The sequence below is a fragment of the Branchiostoma lanceolatum genome, chromosome 14 (genome assembly GCF_035083965.1).
Source record: "Branchiostoma lanceolatum isolate klBraLanc5 chromosome 14, klBraLanc5.hap2, whole genome shotgun sequence".
NCBI classification, from domain to species: Eukaryota; Metazoa; Chordata; class Leptocardii; order Amphioxiformes; family Branchiostomatidae; genus Branchiostoma; species Branchiostoma lanceolatum.
In genome coordinates this window covers 649,169-675,436 of record NC_089735.1, presented here as the reverse complement: position 1 = coordinate 675,436, position 26,268 = coordinate 649,169, and the positions used below count along the sequence as shown (strand labels likewise).

The window sequence follows — 26,268 nt, the reverse complement described above, 5'->3', positions numbered from 1 at the left end:
CGTGGTCATTTCGTGCAGTGATATTGACATATATAATCATTACTGTATGCGTTTGATTTCATTCGTTTGCCCCAAATATATGTAAACTGTGCATTATATCAACATTTTGAAATAAGCTAAATGATTGGCCGCATCCTTGACAAAAGGCCTATTGTTTCGGCAAACAGACCTCCACATGTTTTGACTTGTTGGGAACAGTGGGCTGCAACTGAGTAAGTTGACAGTTTGTTTATGTCCAGGGGCTTAGATGGAAGCAACAACTGTTGAATCTATTGTAGTTTCTCAAAGCCACCCTCGGTTTTATGACATAACTTTAACTTCTTATTGAAGTGTTATTGGTAGTACCTGTTGAATATCTTATTTAGACTTTGATTTGGAAAACGACAGTTGAACATTCTATTTCAGTACCCTTAATTTGAATTTAATTAAAACACACGCAGTCAAGAAAACAACTCTTTGTTTGTTTCGTGGACCTATCAAAAGCATTTGATTCTATTTAAAATTATGTCGAAGGGTATTTCTGGTAGATTCTACGGTATAATAGAAAGCTTAATATATAGTCAGTCTGAAGCAACGTCAAGAGAAAGATAGGTTTAATCATTTGCATATTAACTGACGTCTCAAGTTTTTAAAAATCCTGTAATTTTCTCACTAGTTTTTGAAGAAAACATTGTCAGACAAAGAAAAATAGCCCAGATACATCATACATGTATAGGTGTAACAAAGCTACGTAATCAATACAATACGTAACTTTACTTGGCAACTTTCCGAAAACCATAAAATTGTGTTTTCAACTGTCAAAGCTACCCCTTCAAAGTTGGAATTGTATCTATATTTTCTGGTGAGGTGAATTAGCTTTGATAGCTGTGTGTCTATGAATATGCCTTATACATGTTATTGTGGTGTCTACTTGGTAGTCTGACAGAAACCAGTATAGATTGGGCTCTGTAGAACTGTACATTTAATTTGTATACTGACAGCCAATGTCTGAGACATTCTACCAGTCAGAGCATGACAGAGTGTTGTCATTGCTTCATATTCTTTGTTAGTTACTACAAAGCTGACTTGTTTATGTGCAACTATACTTTGATAATCATTTTCTACATTTGAAACGTGTGCTGAAGTATTAAACTTCAATACTTGGTAATCTATCTATTAACTCTTAGCCAGCGAGCCCTCCACTGATGTGAACACCACGGGATTCCGAAGCAGACTGAGGTCTGGGAGTTTACGTTAGCTGAATTTATTGGGTGGTTTTATAGTTCAGGGTTGTTCTATAAGTTTTGTAAATCAATCCTAGGCGTAAGAAAGAATGGCAACGAGGGCAGAACGCGGCAGGTACCCACTATGAATCGGAGTATATATTATACTTTACTCGTACTACCAAAGGCTAGCTAGAGAAGTACCCACAAACAGTCTTCTGTTTGAATCTTCTGTAATTCAACAAGGCATGCACCGACGCAAGTTGCCATGTTGGATGTCCTCTTTTCGTAGAATCCTTGAGGAGTCAGGCTTTGCCTACCTTCTACTTAACAGGGACAGTAACACATCATCCGCTCACTCAGAAGTAAAACAAAGACTAAAAGATATCTTTTTTCAAAGTTCTTACTCAGAACTGAACTCCAGTGACAAAAAAATGCAGAAAAGAGAACCAAGGTAATTATATAACAACTTAAGAACTTACCAAACATTTAAACATACCTATGAAAGAAAGACATACCTTGATATAACAAACTTTGACCGTCGCCGCACCATGAATAAGCTAAGGATTAGCGATCACCTACTTCAAATTGAAGCTGGTAGATACAGCTGGACTCCTAATAATAGACTTTATATATTTATCTTCGCCTAGTACTAGTACTCGGAGAATATTAAGTTTTCGGTTGAGCCATCTGTTGGGTGGGTCTGTATGTAGGTCAAGAGCAACTCAAGAAAGCTTCGATAAATCTTTATGCTTGTTGGTAGGTGTGTATTGGTTGTGCAAAGGAAGGTCAAGTTCGAAAATGGTTCACCTTGCGTTTTTCAACAGTACTGCAGCGGACTTTCCATTTTTGTGTGTTTGTATGTAGGCAAAAAAAGCGACGGAAACGTTGATAGATCTTCATGATTTTTGTAGGTATGTAGATGTTGTGAGACCGGAGGTCAAGTTAAAAATGGTTCCCCTGACATTTTCTGTCAGTACTGCAGCAGGCTTTGTGTGGATGTGTATTTGTATGTCGCCAACATAACTCGAGAAGCTGTTGATGGTTCTGTATGATATTTAGTGGATGGGTAGAGTTTACAGAAAGAAAGGTCAACTTCGATAATGGGCCTTCTAGCAGGTACCTAAGGTACTGCAGCGGAGCTTCAAAATTTGGGGGCATACTTTCTGAAAGCGCTATGATCATGATTTTTGTGTGATAGATAGTTCATGCCACAGGAAGTAGGTTGTGTAAGTTTGGGCCCCCTAGCGGCTTGTTTGGAGCTGCAGTGGGTGTTTTTGTTTGACCTTCGGACATGAATAACTTGAGAAGGGGTTGACAGATCGTCGTGATGTTTGGTACGTAGAGAGCTCAGATGGTGCTCTACATAATCAATGACTAATTATGCAAATCGGGAGCTAATTTGCATAATTAGTCAGGAAAATGGTTAAATCCACTGCATTTCATAATGGGACATGTGACGGTGACCCCGAAAACAGGTCAAATAAACAGAGGTCCTTGCCTTAATGTAAATAAATAGTAGGTCATCTTAATAAACAGATGGGGTACTCAGTACCCTCCAAGCAGAGGTGTGGGTCCGGTTGTTTTTAACGTGTTCAGTTTAGGTATTCATTTTTGTAGAACACACGGTTGGCTACATAACGAAAAGGGGACACAATAAAAGGCCTGACAAAAACACCTAAAACACGTCAAAAACCAGCCGGACCAGTTATAACTTATATCAGCACACTAAACACATATACTAGTCCTGTATATCCAAATGATTTTAACCATTTCTAGACTGGACTCATTCGCCACCACCCCCGCTACCCCTCATAACTTCAAAACGGTATGGTGTATGATCAAATTTGCAGGGGTTGATAAGCATGTAAATATCAATCACTCTCCATAATAAGCCTTGATTATTTGGCGAAGATAATGTGTTCGTGGGAGTCTAGTTTGTAATGAGAACTATATAGAGAATGAAGTACACTTTGCTCTGAAATGCCCTCCTCATAAAGATATACGCAATTCTCTTGTTGGTGTCATATTGCTACACCGATGATATGCACATTTAACAGAGGAGGAAATGTTCGCACATGTAATGCCAACATGCATTGCTAATTACGATGCAATGAAAAAACTCTGTGAATTTGTCTACAAATGTTTAGAGAATAGAAAAAAAACGTGTAAATCATAGTTAAAGCATTGCATAGTTTTCTTAGTATTTTCTTGATATTGTAATGCATTTAGCCCTCTGTTGGGCATGAATATGCAATAAACTTCATTGTCACTATTCAATTCTTGCCGGGCTGGTCAAACTTGGAGCTGTTTAGTCGCGAAATGTAGTTATTCCTCTTCTATATAGATTTGTTCTAAAATGAGATATTTCAGTTATTACATATATATTCATAGGTGGTGTGCATAGAGGTGTTCTAAAATGAGATATTTCAGTTATTACATATATATTCACAAGTGGTGTGCATAAGTACTAGGTTTCCTGAATTCCGTGCAGTGATACAATATTGATTGATTTGCAGCCCTGAAGGAGCACCACCGCGCGAAGCGTGCCGTCCCGGCCTTTGTGGCGGACGCCGCCGCTGATGTGGGCGGGAAGGTGGTGGACGCGCTCGGGGACAGGATCGCGGAGGGAGTCGTGGAGAACCACCAGGAGAAGGTCATAGGATCCCTGGAGGACTACTTCTCCGGGCAGTTCGACAAGGCGGACGAGGAGTTCGACAAGGTTTTATCCAGGGGCGGAGACCTCCTAGCGGGCCTTGGTGGCGGTGTTGAGGAGGTGGGAGGAAGATGTTATCATAGACTACTGTACAAGTGACGTTATCAGAGGGTTCAATATAGTACCGAACAATGTCAAATACTACAAAGGCGTCGTAATTCGACTAATATGGAAATGAGTCTGAAGATTAACTCCTTCTCCTAAAAGGAATTGTGGTGCTTCTTAACCCTTAACCTACCATATATGCATCTTTTCAGCCAAGTAAAAATCTAAAATGTTTGACCCCTGACCCCCCCCCCCCCCGTGTACACTAAATGTCGGGCAGTAACTTTCTAGCGAGGTCCAATCATATGGCTGCTCGCAGGTCACCGAACGTCACCGACAATTAGCCAATGACGGTCGAGTTTTGGGTTGTTAACACCCCTGGTCTTATGTAAATGTCATCAACTCAAACCAAGCGCATTTGAGTTGTTATTCCCACTACTTCCGTACGTTTACATCTAGATCTAGATCTATCAGTTTGTAATGTTAACTTTCACCACCAAAACGCGAAGAGACTGAAGAGATGAAGTTTTACAGCTTCAATGCGGCTGCACTAGCGCTAATGGAGCGGTCATTGCGGGAGGGAATAGATCCCGAGTCGACCCAGCATTTCCCACCAAAAGCAAGCTCTCAAAGACGGGCCACGTACAGAAATGGAGGGAAATCAAGTCCAAGCTAGTCTTGGGTCAGGATTTTGTGGCACATTGTGAGGCCCCAAATCACCGACTGACAGTGAGAGAAGACATTGAACGGATTTTCCGGCAAAGTCACCTAAGAACGAATCAAGAGTGCGACAGCGACGCGTCTTCGAGTCACCGGCCATGGCGTGAGACTTGGGAATTGGTATTAAGTAAAGTAATACAAAACTTCTTGTGAACATATTTGTCAAAAATCATGAACCCTCAAAAATCATGAACCCTCATCATGAAATCATGTTCGCTGAACCCTCTTTGCTGGAACCAACAAAATTTGACCTATACATGTAACGTTACATGAAGGGGTAACTTTATCATATAACCGCACAGGAACATCGTAATGATTGATTATTTCCACGCATAAACTACTCAGAATATATATGATATTTTTGCTTAATTGCACACTTTGACGGACGTTGGTGCTAAAATGTTACAAAATGCACAAAACATAATGTAGAAACTGTTTCTATATGCAATACAACCAGTGTAAATTACGCACCGTATTATCGGTCAATCGACTTCTTTTGCTTTTTGTAATCTGTGACATATGCATGTTCTTGTTATTACATGTATGCAAAACCCGCTTACAATATAACATTCAAAGAGGTTTACCTTGCTTCTGTGTGATGTAAAAGCAGTTGCTGAATTTGAATATGTCGGCCAGTCGTCGAGTCTTTCAGCTTTCTGATTTATTCATAGAATAACAATAATGGTAACAAAGCCACTTACATAAGATAATAGCATGCTAATGATTATTTTTGTAACCAAACGGAGAAAAACAGGCGACTTTTGAAGTGTCCTAATATTATTAAGTCAGTAACCCCAAAACGCCTCGGATTTTGAGGCCAGTAACTTTTAGGTGACAACTCCTGAAGTAACGTCCAATATTATTTCAGATATCTTCAATGTACCCAAGGAGCCTCCTTGATGTACCCAAAAAATGCATGATACGAAGTGCTACAGCTTAGAACTTAAACCATGCTAAAGATACCAAAATGCTCTCTCCGAAGCGTGGCGTTATGGCTATACTGCATTATCAAACATAAGACGTTGTGTAGTCAGGTCGTGTCGATGTTTAAAACTTGTTCAGTGCGTAGTTCTGCTTTACATAATCAGGATTAAAAGTCATGTACTGCAAGTCACACGAAAAGTTACTTCGTAATGTATTGCCACTATTAACAATGAACCAGTAATCGACGAACAAAGGGTGTGAAATATTCCTTCTTGCCCATCGCGTGCCAGTAGATTGGCGTTAATTGGCTACTTTGCATTTGAAAGGACCGACTCTGTTGGCCGTCATTGGCTAATTGTCGGTGACGTTCGGTGACCTGCTAACATCCATTTGATTGGACCTCGCTAGAAATTTACTGCCTGTCCTGTCGTTAAGTGTTGCCCCCCCCCCCCTCAAGAAACCCGCGAAACAACGGCGGCGCTAAGTCCCCTAACTTCCGGGCTTCGAGCGCTACCGCCACGCAAAGCTGTTTTCTTTTGGGGAATACCCTATCCCGGTTGCAAGCGGACTCGGCACACAAGGCATGTTTCTGCATCCCTGTTTAAACCGTGACTGGCAGCTTTAGGGTTTTACTAGGGCATTGTATAGAACCACTTAGTTACATAATTCCGCCAGCCCACATGTACCACCCTGAAAAAATCCGTGATCTCCAATACAACGGCACCAAATATGGTGCACTCCTGCATAATTATCTAAACTGTGCAAAACTGGTGGATGGGCGGCTGCTAAACGCACTACGTCAATGAAGGTTACAATTTGACAAAATCAAAAGTAACTGAGGAACATGGCGAGATTTTGTAAAAAGACATTTCAAGTAGCCTCTACATTGCAACATGAGTAGGTGGTGCTACCTGAGAAGTCTGGCCTTTTACAAAATCGATTCAGTTACTTGAGTTACTTTTGTATTGTGTGTCCCAACTCATAGTTTTTCAAAGTTGCGGATAGACGTAACCGGGTGGAGGAATGTTAGTGGTAGCTACTTTATATAAAACCAATTCATTGACATAATTTTGCCTGTAGGCCAGAGTAAAAGTGATCCACAGCAGAGGCTTGAACACAGGAGACACGTACTCACCGGCTGGGTACGAACTCCGCATGGAAGTTGACAGAGAAGATGACAGGTTGGTAGTCGCAAATGATTTCTGTTTCAGTTTGTAAATGTATACATTAGGTTAAAGAGGGAGGTTCCACTATTAAACCACCCAATAAATTCGGCTAGTGTAAACTGTCTGGGCTCAGTCCACCACTGACTGGCAAGCTGTGCACATGGGTGCCGGGGCTGGGCTAAGACACATTAGAGCACCAAGTAGTTACTCTTCAATATACTTTAAAATGCAGAGATATTATAGATTAAAGTTTTAGTTTCACATAAAAATCGAGTAAGTCTGGTCCCTCTGAAATGTCAGAATATAAAGCCCAGCCTTGTAGGGAAACATCGTCTGATGTTAACTGTAGCAGTAATTCTGGTCAGTTCTCATATAAGAATTGCTGCAAGACCAGAATTAAAAACCTAGTACAAGACACCAACTAGCTTTTATCAAACGAATGATATTAACATTTCTGTAATCTGTAACTCAGGCAAGTACAGAGCAAGAGTGCATTGAATTTAAAATAATGGAAAATCTGGTCAACGCTTTGTATCAGTGGAATTTTCATCAAAACTAAACTTGATGGAATTGCTGTATGCAATATTTAGCTAATTAGCCTTGCCACAACTTTCTGGGTCATCTACATGGTTTGACAACGTTTTGATTTGTAACCTAGTGGAAAACAACTCCATACCACTGAAACGGTCAGTAGTATGCAAATTTCTGTCTGTTTTGTGTGGCCTTTGTTTTCTGGCTGTAGACTCCCCATGGCTCTTAATTAGTTTATGTGGTTTGTGCGTCGATTCAGCTTACAAAGTCCTGGCAGAGGACAGCAGGGAGTATAAGTTTATGGTTGGAACAACTTTTCCCAGTTTAAGTAAAGTTAAACCTAGGCCTGTACGTGAAAGAGTGAAGACCATAAATAATCAAAGGTTAGTACAAACGAATAGTGATAGGTAGCCCTACCTCTAGTTGTGAACCAATGGACAAATAGATAGTTATTTGATATGAGTTATTACTAGAGGCCGGTACCGTCCCCCGTCTCTGTACGAATTGCTCCCACTTTGTTTTCACAGTGACGATGGTAACGATGACAGTTCTGACGGCATGTCGCCGGCAATCTACCCAATGGGCGTTGGGCCAATGCTGATGAACGGATGCTTCGGTACCGGGTATGAGATAGGAGACCCGTGTTACGACGCTTTCGTCCCGTTAGAGGCTTGTGCTGTAAGTTCATTTATCGAGATAGGCCTGTGCTATCCGTACATATTTTTCTGAGTTGTTCTTTCCAGCTTATAGACGTGCTGTAAGGTGATATGAGAAGGTAAGTTTCACATAAAATATCTATCATTGGTGTAAACAGATCTTTTAGGTTTAAATGTTTAAGGACTAAATATTATAGTTGGGCTGATCAATTTTGATCAAAGCTTAACATATTTCATATTCAATATGAAGGAACTTTTAAAATGAAAGTTTTGTTTCCCATTTAAATCATAGAACATCATTGACGGAGCGACTTTCCTGGGAACTGGGTTTGACGGCCGAGGTGAATACTCGACCAGCTCCAGGAAAAAGAGCCTCATCCAGCGGGCATGCGAGGGACTGCAGGGGTAGGGACTTTCACTTCTTATCAAGGAAGTGTATTTAACCTCCTTGCTTCATATTGTATAAACATCAACAACTTGCTGAAGGGGAAGTTTACATAATAAAACCTTAATCTGGTACTAACATTTGGACCAAGAAATCCGTAAATAACGACTGACCTACCACAAATATTAGATGACATATTGTATAATCTAAGTAACCTAGTACGTAATATGAACCTAAGTTTTGTCTTGGCATTGTTAACGATTTTATATATAGCTAAGTCTCGTGCATTTTGTCATATGCGCTTCAATCTTGTGATGGTTTTTGTTAATTTTGTTTCTTCTATGTAATTTTACTTTGTGTTTTGTGTACGCCTCTATGTGTGTGTTTGACGTGCTTTGTGAACGTTTGTATTGAACTTTGAATATACTGTTCCCAGGGCTAACCTTTTGTAATAGCCTTCGGCTAGTTTGGCAGCCCTGGTCGGATTTCACAGTCGAATAAATCAAATAAAATAAATTAAAATCAAATCAAATCATCAAAACACATCTTAGTCATCTACATGACAGCATTTCTGGCCTCTCCTTTGGTGCTACATACAGCGTCATCCTTTTCGCATGTTTCCTTTCAAGTTTTCTTTACTTGAAAGCCTTGGTAATGTGAAGGATTCTTCTTTCTCTGAGGACTTTTATCACTCATACTATAGACGTCCGGTCCGCTTTTTCCAATGCTTGTATGACGAAAATATGTCTCTGTACGCCGTTTCAGATACAAAGAGTACCACGTGCCTGACATCATGACCGTACAAGGGATCTACGAGACAGCAGCGGAGACCTCCGCCTTCAGTTCTATGGACGAATACCGGCACTACCTGGAGGACAAGTCTGCCGTGACGTCTGCCAAGGCCATGTTCCAGGGGGAGATGAACAAGGCGTCAGGTCACGGAGCAGGTGGGGGCGCCTTCGGGCTGCTCTTTTCCGCCGGAGGAGGGAGCTCAGCGCAGGTCGGTAGCGATCAGCAAACGTCTAATCTCGGGGCCAACTCACAAGCAAGCGCTCAACTTACCGAGACCTCCACCACGACGTTCATGGCTATGATGGCAATAAACGTCTTCAGGTAGGAATTTGTCGTCTTATTGAAATTAACTAGCCTCTTTATCATCATCATCTTCACCGCTTTTCGGTCCTTTCACTGAGGCGGGCCGTCATTGCTTTCCACGATGCCCCGTCTGCAGTCACCCGCTGAACCCCCTCCCATGTAGAGCCCATTGCACTGAGGGCGCGCGTTGAACTGTCCGCTTCCAAGTCATGACTTGCCCCCTTCTTCTCCTTCGTCCTGGCGGGCACCAGTTTAATGCTACCTTAGGCAGCCCTAGCCTAGGCATCCGTATAACTAGCTTTCTGTATGGAAAGTTTAGGTTGGCCGGTAAGGTTCCTCACTATCTCATTGCTAATGTGCTGTTGCCATCTAATCCTTAGGATTGCACGTAGCCATCTCTGTTCCACAGCATCCAGCCTCTTTTCCAGGTTGGAAGTCAGTTTCCACTTTTCAGAACCATACATAACAGTGGATAGCACACATTCTAGATACGGGTTTATGCGGCAAGACTTATGTGTTTGTCTTTCCAGATCCTTTTCAGTTTAATAATTGCAGCCGATCCTAACGCAATCCTTCTTCTGATTTCAATACTGATGTTGTTTTCATTGTGCGCTGTACTACCCAGCTAAGTGAATTGGGAAACCTATTCCAGATCTTCCTCATTTAGCTTTATGGCCACTGCTATTTCCTGGTTTACCGTCATCACTTGGGTCTTCTTTTTACCTATGATGCAAAGTCCAACTGAGGAGCCAGTGGTAGATAGCTTGTCTGTTTTTTCTTGCATGCTTGACCTTTTCTCGCTAAGCAATGCAAGGTCATCGGCAAAGTCTACGTCTTCCAGCTGACCCTGCCTATTCCATGGTATTCCCCGCTGCTCGTCTCTGGTCACATTTTTCATCAGCCAATCAATCACATGTACAAGGCCACACAGTAGTGGAGACAAGACGCACCCTTGTCTCACCCCGGTGAGAACACTGAACCTTGACAAGACGTCTCCGCTGTCTAACCTTACGGCACATTCGCACCCGTTGTACAACTCCTTAATCATACCTGTGAGTTTCTCTGGTATTCAATAGTGCCTCAATATTGCCCATAACGACGGCCAATACACACTGTCAAACGCCCTCTGGAAATCCACGAAGGTTATGGTAAGTGGTTTGTCCCTAGCTGCATACTTTTCCAGGATCTGTCTAAGGACAAATATCTGGTCGGTACATGACCTGACCCTCCTGAAACCGGCTTGTTCTTCCCGCATTATGTCGTCGACAACACTTTTAATCCTGTTCAGCAGCAGTGACTACAACACTTTTCCTGGCACAGAAAGAAGAGCGACTACTCAACTTTTTTTGGTAGTTTAAATATTACGGGGGTATGAATCGAAAAATAAACCTTTTTCCAGTTACGGCGGCCATTTTGAATTTCCCGGGGTCAGCTGGGGGTCATGCACCAAAGTGTATGCATATCACAGGCCACACACACCCAGCCTCACTTTGGTGCATGACCTCCAGCTGACCCCGGGAAATTAAAACTGGCCGCCGTAACTGGAAAGAGGTCTATCCGTCAGAAAAATGAATAATTAGCCAGTAAAGTCAACCCATGGTGAAGATCACATTTCACCCGTGAGCCTGCAAGTGAAACCCTGGCAAATGTTCTCCTAATAGCCGCCGTAGTTAGTCTGGTAGAGACTAGAAATTAACCTCCTTTGTGGAAGGTATGATATAACAAGTGAGTATTACCTTTTCAAGATGTCACCTGGAGACTAAACTGTAGGGTTTGAAGAACTTTGAACCACAACACCGGCATTTACCTCTACTCTTTTCGATGATTGGTTAAAAAAAACACTCGAGGTTTTGCTCTCCTAGAACATGGAACCTCAACCTTTCCCTCATCCGAGAGACCTTTCTTACCGAAGCTAAGGATTCATTTTCACCTAAGTCGGGTGAAGAAAAGTGCAGCATCGGGGCCAGGTTAGGGATGTGGAACCACAACCTTAGATTCTAACTCTTACCTCAGAAACGCCTTGCAGCCATTGAGTCAATATCATTATTTCCTTTAATAACCTAACACTTTTTTTGCAATATAAAGCAGAATCTACCCCAAATTAAAGTTAAATCCTATATCCTACCTAGGTACGAAATTTTCCTGGACTTCGTTGGTCCTGAGAATTTGAACCTGGCATTCCTGCGTGACTTCCTGCATCTACCGGACACGTATTTTGCCATAGGGGCAGACAAGGAATTTCGTAAGTAACTAACTGGCCTCGTTCTTTTTTATGACTATACAGAAACTGAATTTGGTTAGCTCAAGGATATTACCTGTTAATTTTTGATGGAGCTTCAAGTCACAAGACTGATACCTTCATCAACACCTGTCTAACGCAATGTGTTTTGTCAGAAATATTCATTCTGCGATGGGGGACTCATTACATCACTTCAGCGAAGTTTGGAGGACAACTCAAGATCATCAAAACCAAGGAGGCAAGTTACGAAGACTCTCTGCAGACCTTTGTGAACGCAGCGCAGGCCGACCTCAAGCAACTTTTCAGCACCTACTCCGCCCAGCAAACCCAGACCAAGTCCAGCAGCTGGTGGCATGACCAAGAGTCAAAGTCGGAACAATCAAGCTCAACCGGCCAAGCTACCAGCGGATCAGAGACGTCTCAAAGCTCAAGTGAGGCAGCTGCTAGGTGAGTTTACTATCTGGAGCTCGAGGGCCTGTTCAAGACCTTGTCTTATTCGCAGATTGAGGGTCGGGAACCATGCTAGGTTTCAGCCCAAGCTTCCTCCATCCTGTCCTGTCCACAGCCCTCTTCGTACAGTCTGATAGTTTACGCCTGTCCAGTCGTGTTCCCGTCTGCTGCGTGGCCTTCCCCGCCTCTGGTGCAATAGAGTTTCCTTGCAGGGTTGAGATGTTCTGGTGGCGTGACCGAAGTACTGTTACAGTAGTTTTTCTTTCTTTTTAGCATGTTGAGAAGACCTTTAACTATCGCCATACAAACGTAAGGCGATCTTTAGTTAGGTTGTTGGAGGTTAGACATCCAGGTTAGACAAAAAAAGTTACTCAAGCCACTGGATAACATTTAAAAACGGTCAGACGTTTCAGACAGTATCCGCAATCTTTCGTCAGTGACTAAGGATAGGGCTGGGAAACCAGATTTTATACCAAAACTCTGAATGGCTATGATGGTGAGGTTAAGACAATATAGGATGTCTTGACGTAGTCTTTACAACAAGATTAATTCAAGACAAGGTTTATGCCAATAGTTCAATTAGCTACTGTCTTTTTAGTACAGTAACTAAATGTTGTTCGTCCGGGGGTGGGAGGTGGTGGGTAGTACCTTATCTCAAGTGCCTAAAAGTTCAACGCGTAGACCCCCTTTCCTGTTGAGGGCGGGATTGTATATTCTCTCATATATTGCTTCTCTAACTCCTCGTTTGAACCAGCGGGATTCACGATCTAGGATGTCCGTGGATTCGAGATTGAATGAGTGTCCCTGGTACTACCATCCACCCCCCACCCCCGGACGAACAACACTTAGTTATTGTACTGAAAAACCCCCCAGCTAATTGAACTATTAGCATAAACCTTGTCTTGAATTAATCTTCTTGTGAAGACTACGTCAAGACATCCTAAATTGTCTTAACCTCATTAACATAGCCATTCAGCGTTTTGGTATAAAATCTGGTTTCCCAGTCCTATCCTTAGTCACTGATAAAAGACAGCGGATACTGTCTGAAACGTCTGTCTGACTGTTTCAAAAGGACACAGCACAAGTAAAAAACCGCGTTACGACCAGGTAAGAAAAGAACCACAAACCCATTTAACTGATAAGCTACATGAAAATAACAAGTTAAAACAAATGACATGACTGATAAGTAATAAATTGTGGCTTTGTTAATCATTGGTCCTTACATCTTTATCACAGATCTGAATATCAATTCAGCAATGAAGTCCTGGAGGTGCACGGGGGAGACCAGCAGATCGCCGCTGCCATTACGGAGTTCTACACAGTATCATTCGGCAGTTCTCTGAAAGACTGGCTGGAATCTATTGACGAGTATCCCAAACCATTCGAGTTCAGCCTGCTCTCTATCGCTGACCTGTTGGATATGAATTATGACTCATTTTTCCCGCATGGAGTCGTGGACTTCGGCTGCTTTGGAAGGTGTGCTCTTTTGCCGACATCGGATTAAAAGAAATCAATTTGACAGAATGGTCAAAACATTGTGTTTAAAAACTATTCCCTACATGAAGAAAGTCCGATGGGTACACTCTTGATGATACTTGTGTGAATCGTACATACCACTATGGTCACCCTTCAACTTCCAATCTTTGATCCAAAGAACGTCCACTCTTACTTGCTATTAGTCGCCCACTAAACTTAAGAGTAGATTATATTGTTTTTCGAAACGGTTTATTCTGAATATCGAAGCATATGATGCTTATTCACACAGGAAAACCCTGACTCAAGACGAAAAAGGTCGCAGGTATTACGTTGAAGACGTGGCTGACGGCAACACCACCAAATCAGAAATCCGGTACTGCGACTTCGAAGAGAAACTGGATATCGAACAGTCAATCACCGAGAGAAGGCTGGCACTCAAGCGTGCTATTGCAGTATACCTAGAGGAGGTAGGGCGAAAAATACGATGTAGTGTAGCTCATGTCACTCTTGATTAATCTGAATAAAATCTTGCATGTGAAACCGAGATAAATTAAAGATAATAACTTGCGTTAATTTTCTTATGAAGATTATCAGTTTACTAAGTCACGTCTTCTTATCCAAGGGTCCTCTACTCAGTTCCGACTTCCAAATCCCGGCCGGACAGCCCGGATGTGAGACTGCCGAGTTGGTCCTTCTCGACGATTCTATCAACGGAGCGCCCAGCTGGCAGGAGATGATCAGCGGACAGGAGTTCAAAGTTGTCTTCGAAATGCCGTACAATATTGCGCGCTTTCTCACCGCCAGTGCCACTCTTCTCGTGAGGTTCATGTCCAGGACCAACAAGTGGCTGACCATCAGGGAGGGCCGCGCCCCGAGACAGTTCGACGGACACCGAAATGGCAACAGTGGTGACGTCACTCAACATAAGGTAGAATCGTTTTTATGGACGCCTGTGCACCAAGCATGTAGCTGCAACATTTATGTCTGTAAAATCGGCCCAATGGCTTCTCGTTCTCCAATAATGTACCGCTGTTTCCCACACCCAGGTCAGTGTCGGGGGTCTAGTCATGACGTACGACGAGGACACGGGCATGTTTACGGTGACCCAGGAGGACTTTGACGCGTCAGCAGCGGCCATTTTGGATCTGCCCCCCTGGATCATCGACATGGATGTGGGCAGGGCGGAGTACAAGTCACTACTGGAACATCTGAGTCACCAGCAGAGGTAGGCAGGTCATTATAGCCGTCATGTGACGTGATACGATATACAATCTTTATTGACACAACAAAAGTACAGCGACTTTCGTAAGGTCTTCAACAATTATACATGCAAACAACAAACAATTCGATACAAAATGATTAACCTGCGTACAATTACATTGCTAAACTGTAGTTCAGTGATCATCTCAACTGAATGTTTATTTCAGTTCTACAGCAGGACAGATGCCCTGTAATCTACAGTGGTCCAACTCCCACCGCATCGACCCAACCGACGGAGGAAAGTGCATCCACTTCACGGCAGCGTCCGAGGGCGACATCTTCCTGGTGTTTGCCGGGGTTCTCAAAGACCATCAGACCTGGGTCACTGTGGAAATCTCAACCAGCGGCGTGGCTATGTATAAGGTTCTAAACATACTTTTGTTTCTTTTATCTCATTCTGCAGATTCTAATTTCATATGAATGGCCTCAACAGGTTCACCGGCTGTGTGTCAGGTTATGACACTTCACTACCAGAATTGTTGTTAGCCTGGAATCCAAACCTATTATAGCTCCCGAGTCTCTCTCCGCGGAGAGAGACTCGGGAGCTATAATAGGTTTGGACTCCAGGCTAAATTGTTGTAGGATTGCGCAATACAAACCATGTCACACTTCTGTACATGCTTTTCATGCCTTCATTGGTACAGAAACGAGTCACGACGTGTTCTGATCAAGGCTTTTGTATAATGTGTTCAAATCGATCCATGTGCAGGCTTTGCGGCTAGCAGTTACACAACTTGACAAGGGAGCCGCAAGCCTGGGTTTGGACACGCTGTACCAGTCCTACTTTGTCTGCGTCACAGAGAACCTCACAGAATCCTTAACAACGGTACAATTTGGAAAGACGCCGGACAACGAGGTAAAGAGCTAAACTCGGAACATTTCTCAGAAAACAGGAAATAAAACCATATATGGAAAAATCATCCAATCGAAGGTCAAAAGCTTTTCATAGAAAATATGCACAAGCGTATGCTTCATACAGTTTATCTTTGTTGCTCTTACATTTTGACATTTCAGTTTGAAACATGTGATTACCAAACTTCCAACAGGAGCGTGGTCATGTCTGGCTGGACTACCAGTTCCCCGAGGTCCTGTCTCTGCACTACTACGCGTTCGGCAGCGGCGAGCACCCCGTCAAGCTGATGGGGGTGTCTCAGAGATTCAAACCTGCGGACATCAACGTCGTCTGCCGCGAGGGAACAGTCCAGATAGCCAACAGATGTGTCCAAGTCTGCCATGTTGAATGCAATGGTTAGAACGACCCGAGTCAACACTGACGGTTTTTTTTTATATGGAGATATTGTTTTGAGCGTGTGTGTGTTTGCGTGCGTGCGTGCGTGTGTGTGCGTGCCTGTTTGTGTGTGTGCCCTGATGCTTGTAGCATTGGAACGTCTGGATTGATTGTAATGATATTTGGTATGTGGGTAGGTGTTGGGAGAACAAATGTCAAAGTAGATTTTGAGCTGGTATATGACCTTGGTACTGCAGCATAAATTTCGCTTATTGTCCCTTTTGACCTGAACATGCTATTTTTTTGGGGGGGGGGATGGCAGATAGCTTGTGATGTAAAGAAGAAATCATGTAGGTTTGGGCCCCCTAGCACGTTGCTCTGAAACTGCATTTGCGTTTATGTCCAAACTGTGCGCAGCCGCGAAGGTGAGCAGCAGAGGATTTTGAGAGCTCCGAGAATCTCCCGAATTTTCACGTATTTTGTACTAATTCACCTTAGTTTTACTTTCAGTTTGAAGCATAGGTCATATTTGAACATATCATGAACCTGTAAAGCCTGTGAATAGTGACATTTTCAGTATTCAAATCAAATTTTGGACTGGTTTGAAACTAACGCGTACAGAGTGGGAGGGCGGTGAGTACAGAGTGGGAAGAGAACCTTACCGATTCCATTGTATGTTAATATTTGGGACGCCCTATGATTGCATAGTTTATTTGGTAATTTGGAAGACGTATATGATTTGTTCTGATCTATTTTGTCACCTTGAAATACGCTAAATTCTGTGAAACTTGCACGAGTTTGAACATCGTGTTCCGACTGATTTGCATTTGAATACGTAAAGAGTGGGAGGGCGTGCAAACCGATTTTGATCCGAACTTACCTCAATAGTTTTATTTGGGGAGTTAAATAACAAATATACAGCAACTGCAGTATGGCAAATACTTGTTGTTTAATACGTATTATAGTTGTGAAATTGGTACGGTTTGTACAGCGTCGGGTCTCGACCGGCTATAGATAGACAAATTACTGGTGTGTAACCGCATAATTTACAGTTTTGCGTTTGCAAAACCCGTTTGAATTTACTAACTACCACGGCTGATCACCTTACATTATAACACTTGTAGTAATTCTGTGTAAGAAACAAACAAAAAAGAGCGGTGACTGGGCCCCGCTGGTCAATAACAGGAAAGCGGTGACTCGGTCCCGCTGAATAAAGTAAAGCGGTGATTGGGTCCCGCTAGATACTAACAGGAAAGCGGTGACTGGGTCCCGCTGGATAAAGGAAAGCGGTGATTGGGTCCCGCTGGATAAAGGAAAGTGGTGATTGGGTCCCGCTGGATAAAGGAAAGTGGTGATTGGGTCCCGCTGGATAAAGGAAAGGGGTAACTGGGTCCCGCTGGATAAAGGAAAGTGGTGATTGGATCCCGCTGGATAAAGGAAAGTGGTGATTGGGTCCCGCTGAATAAAGGAAAGTGGTGATTGGGTCCTGGTGGATAAAGGAAAGTGGTGATTGGGTCCCGCTGGATAAAGGAAAGTGGTGACTGGGTCCTGGTGGATAAAGGAAAGTGGTGATTGGATCCCGCTGGATAAAGGAAAGTGGTGATTGGATCCCGCTGCATAAAGGAAAGTGGTGATTGGGTCCCGCTGGATAAAGGAAAGTGGTGATTGGGTCCTAGTGGATACTAACAGGAAAGCGGTGACTGGGTCCCGCTGGATAAAGGAAAGTGGTGATTGGGTCCCGCTGGATAAAGGAAAGTGGTGATTGGGTCCTGGTGGATAAAGGAAAGGGGTAACTGGGTCCCGCTGGATAAAGGAAAGTGGTGATTGGATCCCGCTGGATAAAGGAAAGTGGTGATTGGATCCCGCTGGATAAAGGAAAGTGGTGATTGGGTCCTGGTGGATAAAGGAAAGTGGTGATTGGGTCCCGCTGGATAAAGGAAAGTGGTGACTGGGTCCCGCTGGATAAAGGAAAGAGGTGATTGGATCCCGCTGGATAAAGGAAAGTGGTGACTGGGTCCCGCTGGATAAAGGAAAGCGGTGACTGGGTCCCGCTGGATAGTGGATACTAACAGGAAAGCGGTGACTGGGTCCCGCTGGATAAAGGAAAGTGGTGATTGGGTCCCGCTGGATAAAGGAAAGTGGTGATTGGGTTCTGGTGGATAAAGGAAAGGGGTAACTGGGTCCCGCTGGATAAAGGAAAGCGGTGACTGGGTCCCGCTGGATAAAGGAAAGCGGTGACTGGGTCCCGCTGGATAAAGGAAAGCGGTGACTGGGTCCCGCTGGATAAATGAAAGTGGTGATTGGGTCCCGCTGGATACTAAAAGGAAAGCGGTGACTGGGTCCCGCTGGATAAAGGAAAGAGGTGATTGGATCCCGCTGGATAAAGGAAAGTGGTGACTGGGTCCCGCTGGATACTAACAGGAAAGCGGTGACTGGGTCCCGCTGGATAAAGGAAAGAGGTGACTGGGTCCCGCTGGATAAAGGAAAGCGGTGACTGGGTCCCGCTGGATTAAGGAAAGTGGTGACTGGGTCCCGCTGGATAAAGGAAAGCGGTGATTGGGTCCTAGTGGATAAAGGAAAGCGGTGACTGGGTCCCGCTGGATAAAGGAAAGCGGTGACTGGGTCCCGCTGGATAAAGGAAAGTGGTGATTGGGTCCTGGTGGATAAAGGAAAGCGGTGACTGGGTCCCGCTGGATAAAGGAAAGTGGTGACTGGGTGCCGCTGGATAAAGGAATGTGGTGATTGGGTCCTGGTGGATAAAGGAAAGCGGTGACTGGGTCCCGCTGCATAAAGGAAAGTGGTGATTGGGTCCTGGTGGATAAAGAAAAGTGGTGATTGGATCCCGCTGAATAAAGGAAAGTGGTGATTGGGTCCCGCTGAATAAAGGAAAGTGGTGATTGGGTCCCACTGGATAAAGGAAAGGGGTGACTGGGTCCCGCTGGATAAAGGAAAGAGGTGACTGGGTCCCGCTGGATAAAGAAAGCGGTGACTGGGTCCCGCTGGATAAAGGAAAGTGGTGATTGGATCCCGCTGGATAAAGGAAAGTGGTGATTGGATCCCGCTGAATAAAGGAAAGTGGTGATTGGGTCCCGGTGGATACTAACAGGAAAGCGGTGACTGGGTCCCGCTGGATAAAGGAAAGCGGTGACTGGGTCTCGCTGGATAAAGGAAAGTGGTGATTGGGTCCCGCTGTATAAAGGAAAGTGGTGATTGGGTCCTGGTGGATAAAGGGAAGCGGTGACTGGGTCCCGCTGGATAAAGGAAACCGGTGACTGGGTCCCGCTGGATAAACGAAAGAGGTGACTGGGTCCCGCTGGATAAAGGAAAGGGGTGACTGGGTCCCGCCGCTGGATAAAGGAAAGTGGTGATTGGGTCCCGCTGGATAAAGGAAAGGGGTGACTGGGTCCCGCTGGATAAAGGAAAGAGGTGATTGGGTCCCGCTGGATAAAAGAAAGAGGTGACTGGGTCCCGCTGGATAAAGGAAAGTGGTGACTGGGTCCCGCTGGATAAAGGAAAGTGGTGATTGGGTCCCGGTGGATACTAACAGGAAAGCGGTGACTGGGTCCCGCTGGATAAAGGAAAGCGGTGACTGGGTCTCGCTGGATAAAGGAAAGTGGTGATTGGGTCCCGCTGGATAAAGGAAAGTGGTGATTGGGTCCTGGTGGATAAAGGGAAGCGGTGACTGGGTCCCGCTGGATAAAGGAAAGCGGTGACTGGGTCCCGCTGGATAAAGGAAAGTGGTGATTGGATCCCGCTGGATAAAGGAAAGTGGTGATTGGGTCCCGCTGGATAAAGAAAAGCGGTGATTGGGTCCCGCTGGATAAAGGAAAGCGGTGACTGGGTCCTGCTGGATAAAGGAAAGAGGTGACTGGGTCCCGCTGGATAAAGAAAGCGGTGATTGGATCCCGCTGGATAAAGGAAAGTGGTGATTGGGTCCCGCTGGATACTAACAGGAAAGTGGTGACTGGGTCCCGCTGGATAAAGGAAAGTGGTGATTGGATCCCGCTGGATAAAGGAAAGTGGTGATTGTGTCCCGCTGGATAAAGGAAAGAGGTGATTGGATCCCGCTGGATAAAGGAAAGCGGTGACTGGGTCCCGCTGGATAAAGGAAAGAGGTGATTGGATCCCGCTGGATAAAGGAAAGCGGTGACTGGGTCCCGCTGGATACTAACAGGAAAGCGGTGACTGGGTCCCGCTGGATAAAGGAAAGTGGTGATTGGATCCCGCTGGATAAAGGAAAGTGGTGATTGGGTCCTGGTGGATAAAGGAAAGTGGTGATTGGATCCCGCTGGATAAAGGAAAGCGGTGACTGGGTCCCGCTGGATAAAGGAAAGTGGTGATTGGGTCCCGCTGGATAAAGGAAAGTGGTGATTGGGTCCCGCTGGATACTAACAGGAAAGCGGTGACTGGGTCCCGCTGGATAAAGGAAAGCGGTGAATGGGTCCCGCTGGATAAAGGAAAGCGGTGAATGGGTCCCGCTGGATAAAGGAAAGCGGTGAATGGGTCCCGCTGGATATTATTAACAGGAGCGGTGACTGGGTCCCGCTGGTTACTAACAGGAGCGGTGATTGGATCCCGCTGGTTAAGAACACAAGCGGTGACTGGGAGCCCGCTGGTAACTAGCAGGAAAGTGGCGACCGGGTACCGCTGCGTAGTAACAAAATGGAACTCCACTACACATTCATATTACTTGCCCTTTGCCTAATGTTTAGCAAAGCCAAACCAGGATCTCAGCCAAACACTTAACAAGAGATAAATGAAGTACACGTGACAAGTACTTTCAGAACTGACTGTACCACAGACTTGGCCACGTTTGCTTTTATAATTAAGCACACTGGAATAAATGGGACATATTTCAGCCGCAATAAGTTACTGATGCACAATGATAGTACAAAATTGTCACAGATTATGATCATACTGCTTCTAAGTGGGGATGTCGAGGTGAACCCAGGGCCCAGACTGCCAAAATTTCCCTGTGGGAACTGCAACAAGGCTGTTCAGAATGCCCATGCTGTTATTTGCTGTGATGAATGTAATAGATGGTATCATAAAGACTGCATTGGGCTATGTTCTCAGGTATATACAGTATTAGAAACGCATAGATCATACTCATGGATATGCTGTGACTGCGATGTACCCAACTTCGCATCAGCCATGTTCGACATCACCGATGACAGTTTCCATTCCGTAACTTTATTTCATACACTGAGCTCTAACTCAAGTTTGTCAGAAGACACCCCAATGGCCACATCCACTCCACTTAGATCAAACCAGGGCAACACTCGTATGAGAGATCATGGTTACAAAGAAAAAAGGACAAGGAACAAATGTAAACTTCTGCTGGTAAACTGCCAGAGTGTTCGAAACAAAACAGCTGAACTGGCGACTGTCATTGACACTTACAAATCAGACGTAGTAGCAGGCACAGAGTCTGGCTCAATCGAGACATAGCAAGCAGTGAAATATTCCCTGACAACTACATAGCACACCGCAAAGACAGGCAAACCGGCCCTGGAGGTGGTGTATTCCAGACCAACAGAGATGATTTGATTGTCACTCGCAGACCTGATCTAGACACAGATTGTGAAATTCTTTGGACACAAACTCAACTTGCAGGAAGGAAACCGCTAATGATTGGTACATACTACAGACCTCCATCTGACCAGGGCAATAGTCTAGATGAACTTGACAGGTCTATAAATGAAATGGGAGCCAAGATTAACTCTGGCAATATGATCATCCTCGGAGATTTCAACACTCCTGGTATAAATTGGGATACCAGCGTAACAGATAACACTAAGAACCACACTGGGCAGGCAGAGAAGCTACTGCATTTAGTGGATAACCATGGGCTATTCCAAACAGTTCAAGAACCAACTAGAAATGGTAATCTCTTGGACCTCGTCTAAGTTAATAACCCCAACATTATTGACAAAACCACGGTAGTCCCAGGAATAAGTGACCACGACATGGTCCTGGTGGAGGTAAACCTGGCACCAAAACAGAACAGGGCACCCAAGAGAAAAGTGTACATTCGTGCAAAAGCTGATGAACCGGCTATCAAGGAAGATCTTACAGACTATGCAGAGAACTTTGACAAAAAAATGCAAGGACATGTCTGTGACACAGAAGTGGACAGACTTCAAAGACAAAAGGAAGCACACAATGAATAAGCATGTACCTAGTAAAATAACATCAAGCAGATATAACCTGCCCTGGTTCAATAGAAACTTAAGAAGGCATTGTCACAAGAAGCAACGCCTTTACAACAAAGCTAAGAGAACAGGACAGGAAGAAGACTGGAACAAATACAAGAGAGTTAAAAAGGGGGTCCAAAAGAGCATAAAAGTAGCACACTCAAAATATGTGGCAGACATACTGGGGGAAGCTTTAACTGACAAACCCAAAACATTCTGGTCGTACATTAAAGGATTAAGGGGAGACCTTGTCGGAGTAGCCCCTCTAAAGGTGGGAAATACCATTATCAGTGACAGCGAGAAAAAAGCAGAAGCACTCAGCTCACAGTTTAAAAGTGTATTCACAGAAGAAGACACCTCAGATATACCTTCACTTGGACAGCCATGTACCCATCCCATGGAGCATATTAAGATTTCCACTGATGGTGTCGAAAAAATGCTTCATGTTCCCAATCCCTCTAAAGCATCCGGACCAGACCAAATACCACCTTGGTTCCTCAAAATGACGGCTAGTGAAATTGCACCCGTGTTGACCAATATTTTCCAACATTCCTTAGACACAGGAGAAATCCCCAAAGACTGGAGAGATGAAAAAATATGCGCCATTTTTATAAAAGTTTTATAAAGTTAGATAAAGCGGTCCCAAGTAGCTACAGACCTGTTTCACTGACCGGTATATGCAGCAAATTGCTCGAACACATTATTCACAGCCATGTCCTGAAGCACCTTGAGTGTCACAATATATTGACGGATTATCAGCATGGATTCAGAGCCAAGCAATCCACAGATCGTGGAAAAACGAAGACGATGCTTGTGGGAACATCAAAGAAAACCAGAGAAGCGCCACCTTTGGAGCTGGAACTTAGGGGACAGCGTCTGGAACAGTGTCCCACAGTAAAGTTACTTGGACTGCACCTTGACCAAAACCTCACATGGGATAACCACATAACTCACATAGTGAAGAAGTGCAACAGTAGCTTAGCACAGGTGGGAAGAGTTAGGATGCATTACCACTTCGACAGAGAATAGTCGTAGTCAATACCTTGATAATCCCACATATAGACTACTGTTGCTCAGTATGGAGAAACACAACACAGAACAACATAAGATGACTACAGGTGGTTTAGAACAGGGCCGCAAGGCTCGCTCTTGGCTGTGATCGTGACACACATGTGGACACCATGCTGAAGACCTTGGGCTGGCTGACTGTTAGGGACAGAATTCAACAGAAAAGCCTTGCCACATTTAGACGAATAAAGTTCACCAAACAGCCTAAGGTCCTGTACGACAAACTCACATTCCAGTTAGAGATCCACAGCTACCAAACACGCTCAACCAGAACAAACACAATCAGACTTCCAAAACCGAAATCCAACTCTCGGAAAAGGCGCTTTATGTACAGAATATCTCAGTTGTGGAACAAGACCGGCGGCAATTAGCAAATAATTGGACTGTAATCATTGCCTTTAAGGAATTATGTTATTTTTGTCCTCTACTGTCATGTTGTATGTCTTTGTATATCCCGATTGTAACGTGTTAATATGAATGATTGTGTAGACCACGGGAAATATATAGCCTCTTATGAGGCTAATTGTGGATCTAATTTAAACTCAAACTCAGACACAGAAACACAGCTGATGCTAACAGCTCACGACATAGCTGGTGCACTGAACAATAACCGACAGGTAGATTTAGCAATACTCTTCTTCACCAAAGCCTTTGAAAAATGTCCCCCATTACAGACTTATTTCAAAACTGGAGTACTATGGAATTGAAGGCACTACACTGAATTGGCGGAAGGCTTTCCTGACTAACAGGGAGCAGACGGCAGTAGTAGAAGGGAAGGCCTCAGCCCCGGTAAGAGTAGCATCGGGAGTTCCACAAGGAACCGTCCTGGGACCATTGCTCTTCCTTTTGTACATAAACGATTTGCCAGACCAGCTTGATTCAAATGTGAGATTATTCGCCGATGACTGTTATATGTAGAGCTGTCCACACATAATGATTCACAACTTCTGCAAAAAGATCTGAACGCACTCGAGGAATGGCAAAGCAGATGGCTCATGCAGTTTAATCCCGAAAAATGCTACATTATGCACATAACAAGCAAAAGGACCCCACATGTAACTAGCTGCCAGTTTTGTGGTAAGACTTTAGCAAGAACAAAAAAAAAAACACCCATACCTGGGTGTTACATTAACAACCGACCTAAAGTGGGGTGCCCATGTCAACAACATAACAAACAAGGCTTAACTAATTTACGTAATTTGTGGACATGCCCATTGAAGGTAAAAGCACTTGCGTACACATCACTAGTAAGACCAAACCTAGAATACGCCGCAACAGTTGCTTACTTGCTTATGTCGAGACTGGACGGTCTCGAGTCGTGATGGCAGTCCATGTGGCTCTATCCCTCATCGCTTGGAGCAAACTGTCAACTTCAAGGCCAGTGTCTTTCTTCAGGGTGTCAATGTATGTTGCTGCGGGTCTTCCAGGCCTCCTTTTCCCATGCCTGGGAGTCCAGAGAACCAGGTCAGCCACTTCTTCTTTGCTTCTGAGGCAGTGTCCAGCGAACTTCAACCTCCTTGTCCTGATCTTGTCAGACAGTTTTGGTAGTCCAGCATACAGGTCCTTGTTGGTAATGTGTTGTGACCAGTGGATGTTTAGTGCTGATCTTAGGAGTCTCGTGTAGCATCCATCCAGCTGCTTTTCTAGCTTGGAAGTGATTGTCCACGCCTCACATCCATACAGGAGGACTGCTTCAACCGTCGAGAGGAAAAGCCTCACTTTCAGCTTGCGAGAGAGGTTTGATCTCCAAACCTTCTTCAGCTTGTTACAAGCCTGCCAGGCTGCTGCTTTTCTTGCTGTTATGTCCTTTTCTGTACTTTCCATCCTAGATCCCAGGTACTTAAAGTCCTTTACCTCCTCCAAGGCAGTACCATCACTTGTCTTTAGACAGTAAGGGGTAGGAATGTTAAAGGCAACAGTATGGGATCCATATACTAAGAAAGACAAAGATAAATTGGAGAGGGTACAGAACCAAGGAGCCAGATTCTCCACGAACAACTACGTCAGGGGTGCTAGTGTCACCAAAATGAAAACAGATCTGCAGTGGATGTCACTCGAGGAGAGAAGGAAAATGTCCAGACTATATATGCATGATGTACAAAATGAGTAATAAACTGGTGGACGTACCAACTAATAAGTATCTAATACCAGCTCGGAAAAAGACAAGAAATAGCCATGCCTTAATAAGTATCAGACTTTCCAACCGAGGATTGATGTGTTTAAAAATTCGTATTTTCCTAGAACGATCGTAGAGTGGAACTCGTTACAACCAAGTACAGTGGAAGCATCCTCATTAGATAGCTTTAAACAATGCATGCAGTTAGATATGCGAAGGTTAGACGTGACAGGTCGTTTGGTGTAATATAACCAGCTGCTACCGCGCCGCGTGCCTGCGAAGCTGGTGTGTTACGCCGAATGGCGGTTATACCGGCTATATAGATACAGATACAGATACAGATGTCAAAATCTCCCAAGGAGAATAACCGAACAAAGGAACGACGGATTTCTATGATTCTTAATATGCTGGTATCTTAGACAGAGATTTACATATTAAGTAGTGAGAAGAACATTTTCAATTCTTAAGCATATCATCAGTTTATTCACACATGTTGAGTGCAAAATATGGCAAAAAATGGGCAAATCTATTCTTCGGTATCCTATCAGACTTTAGAAACTGTGCATACTCGATTCATATTTGAGTGACATTTGCATACGATCCATACAAGTTTAACATTGACATGTTCTACCAGTTTTTTCCAGTTGCCATTATTGTATACAAAGAACGGGAATATGCGAAAATGGCTAGATAGGCTAATGCATATCCCCGAAACATGCTTTTTACCGTAATGCAAATAGCTGGAATCTACGTTGTACAACCAAACCTGTATAAATGTTGTTCTTCTTCTTCTA

At 44.0% G+C, this 26,268-nt stretch overlaps 1 protein-coding gene across 1 annotated transcript in view; it reads left to right on the top strand.

The window, feature by feature from the left end:
* LOC136448643 (uncharacterized) overlaps positions 1-26,268 on the top strand; it is a 38,353-nt gene that overhangs the window by 10,332 nt on the left and 1,753 nt on the right. Inside the window, exons 3-16 of the mRNA XM_066448281.1 lie at positions 3,722-3,978; positions 6,688-6,788; positions 7,832-7,982; positions 8,253-8,365; positions 9,111-9,458; positions 11,570-11,682; positions 11,835-12,126; positions 13,366-13,605; positions 13,895-14,072; positions 14,228-14,533; positions 14,652-14,830; positions 15,033-15,228; positions 15,575-15,721; positions 15,912-16,113. Coding sequence (XP_066304378.1) covers positions 3,722-3,978; positions 6,688-6,788; positions 7,832-7,982; positions 8,253-8,365; positions 9,111-9,458; positions 11,570-11,682; positions 11,835-12,126; positions 13,366-13,605; positions 13,895-14,072; positions 14,228-14,533; positions 14,652-14,830; positions 15,033-15,228; positions 15,575-15,721; positions 15,912-16,113 — 2,823 coding nt within the window. The remainder of the gene's footprint in view (positions 1-3,721; positions 3,979-6,687; positions 6,789-7,831; positions 7,983-8,252; positions 8,366-9,110; positions 9,459-11,569; positions 11,683-11,834; positions 12,127-13,365; positions 13,606-13,894; positions 14,073-14,227; positions 14,534-14,651; positions 14,831-15,032; positions 15,229-15,574; positions 15,722-15,911; positions 16,114-26,268) is intronic.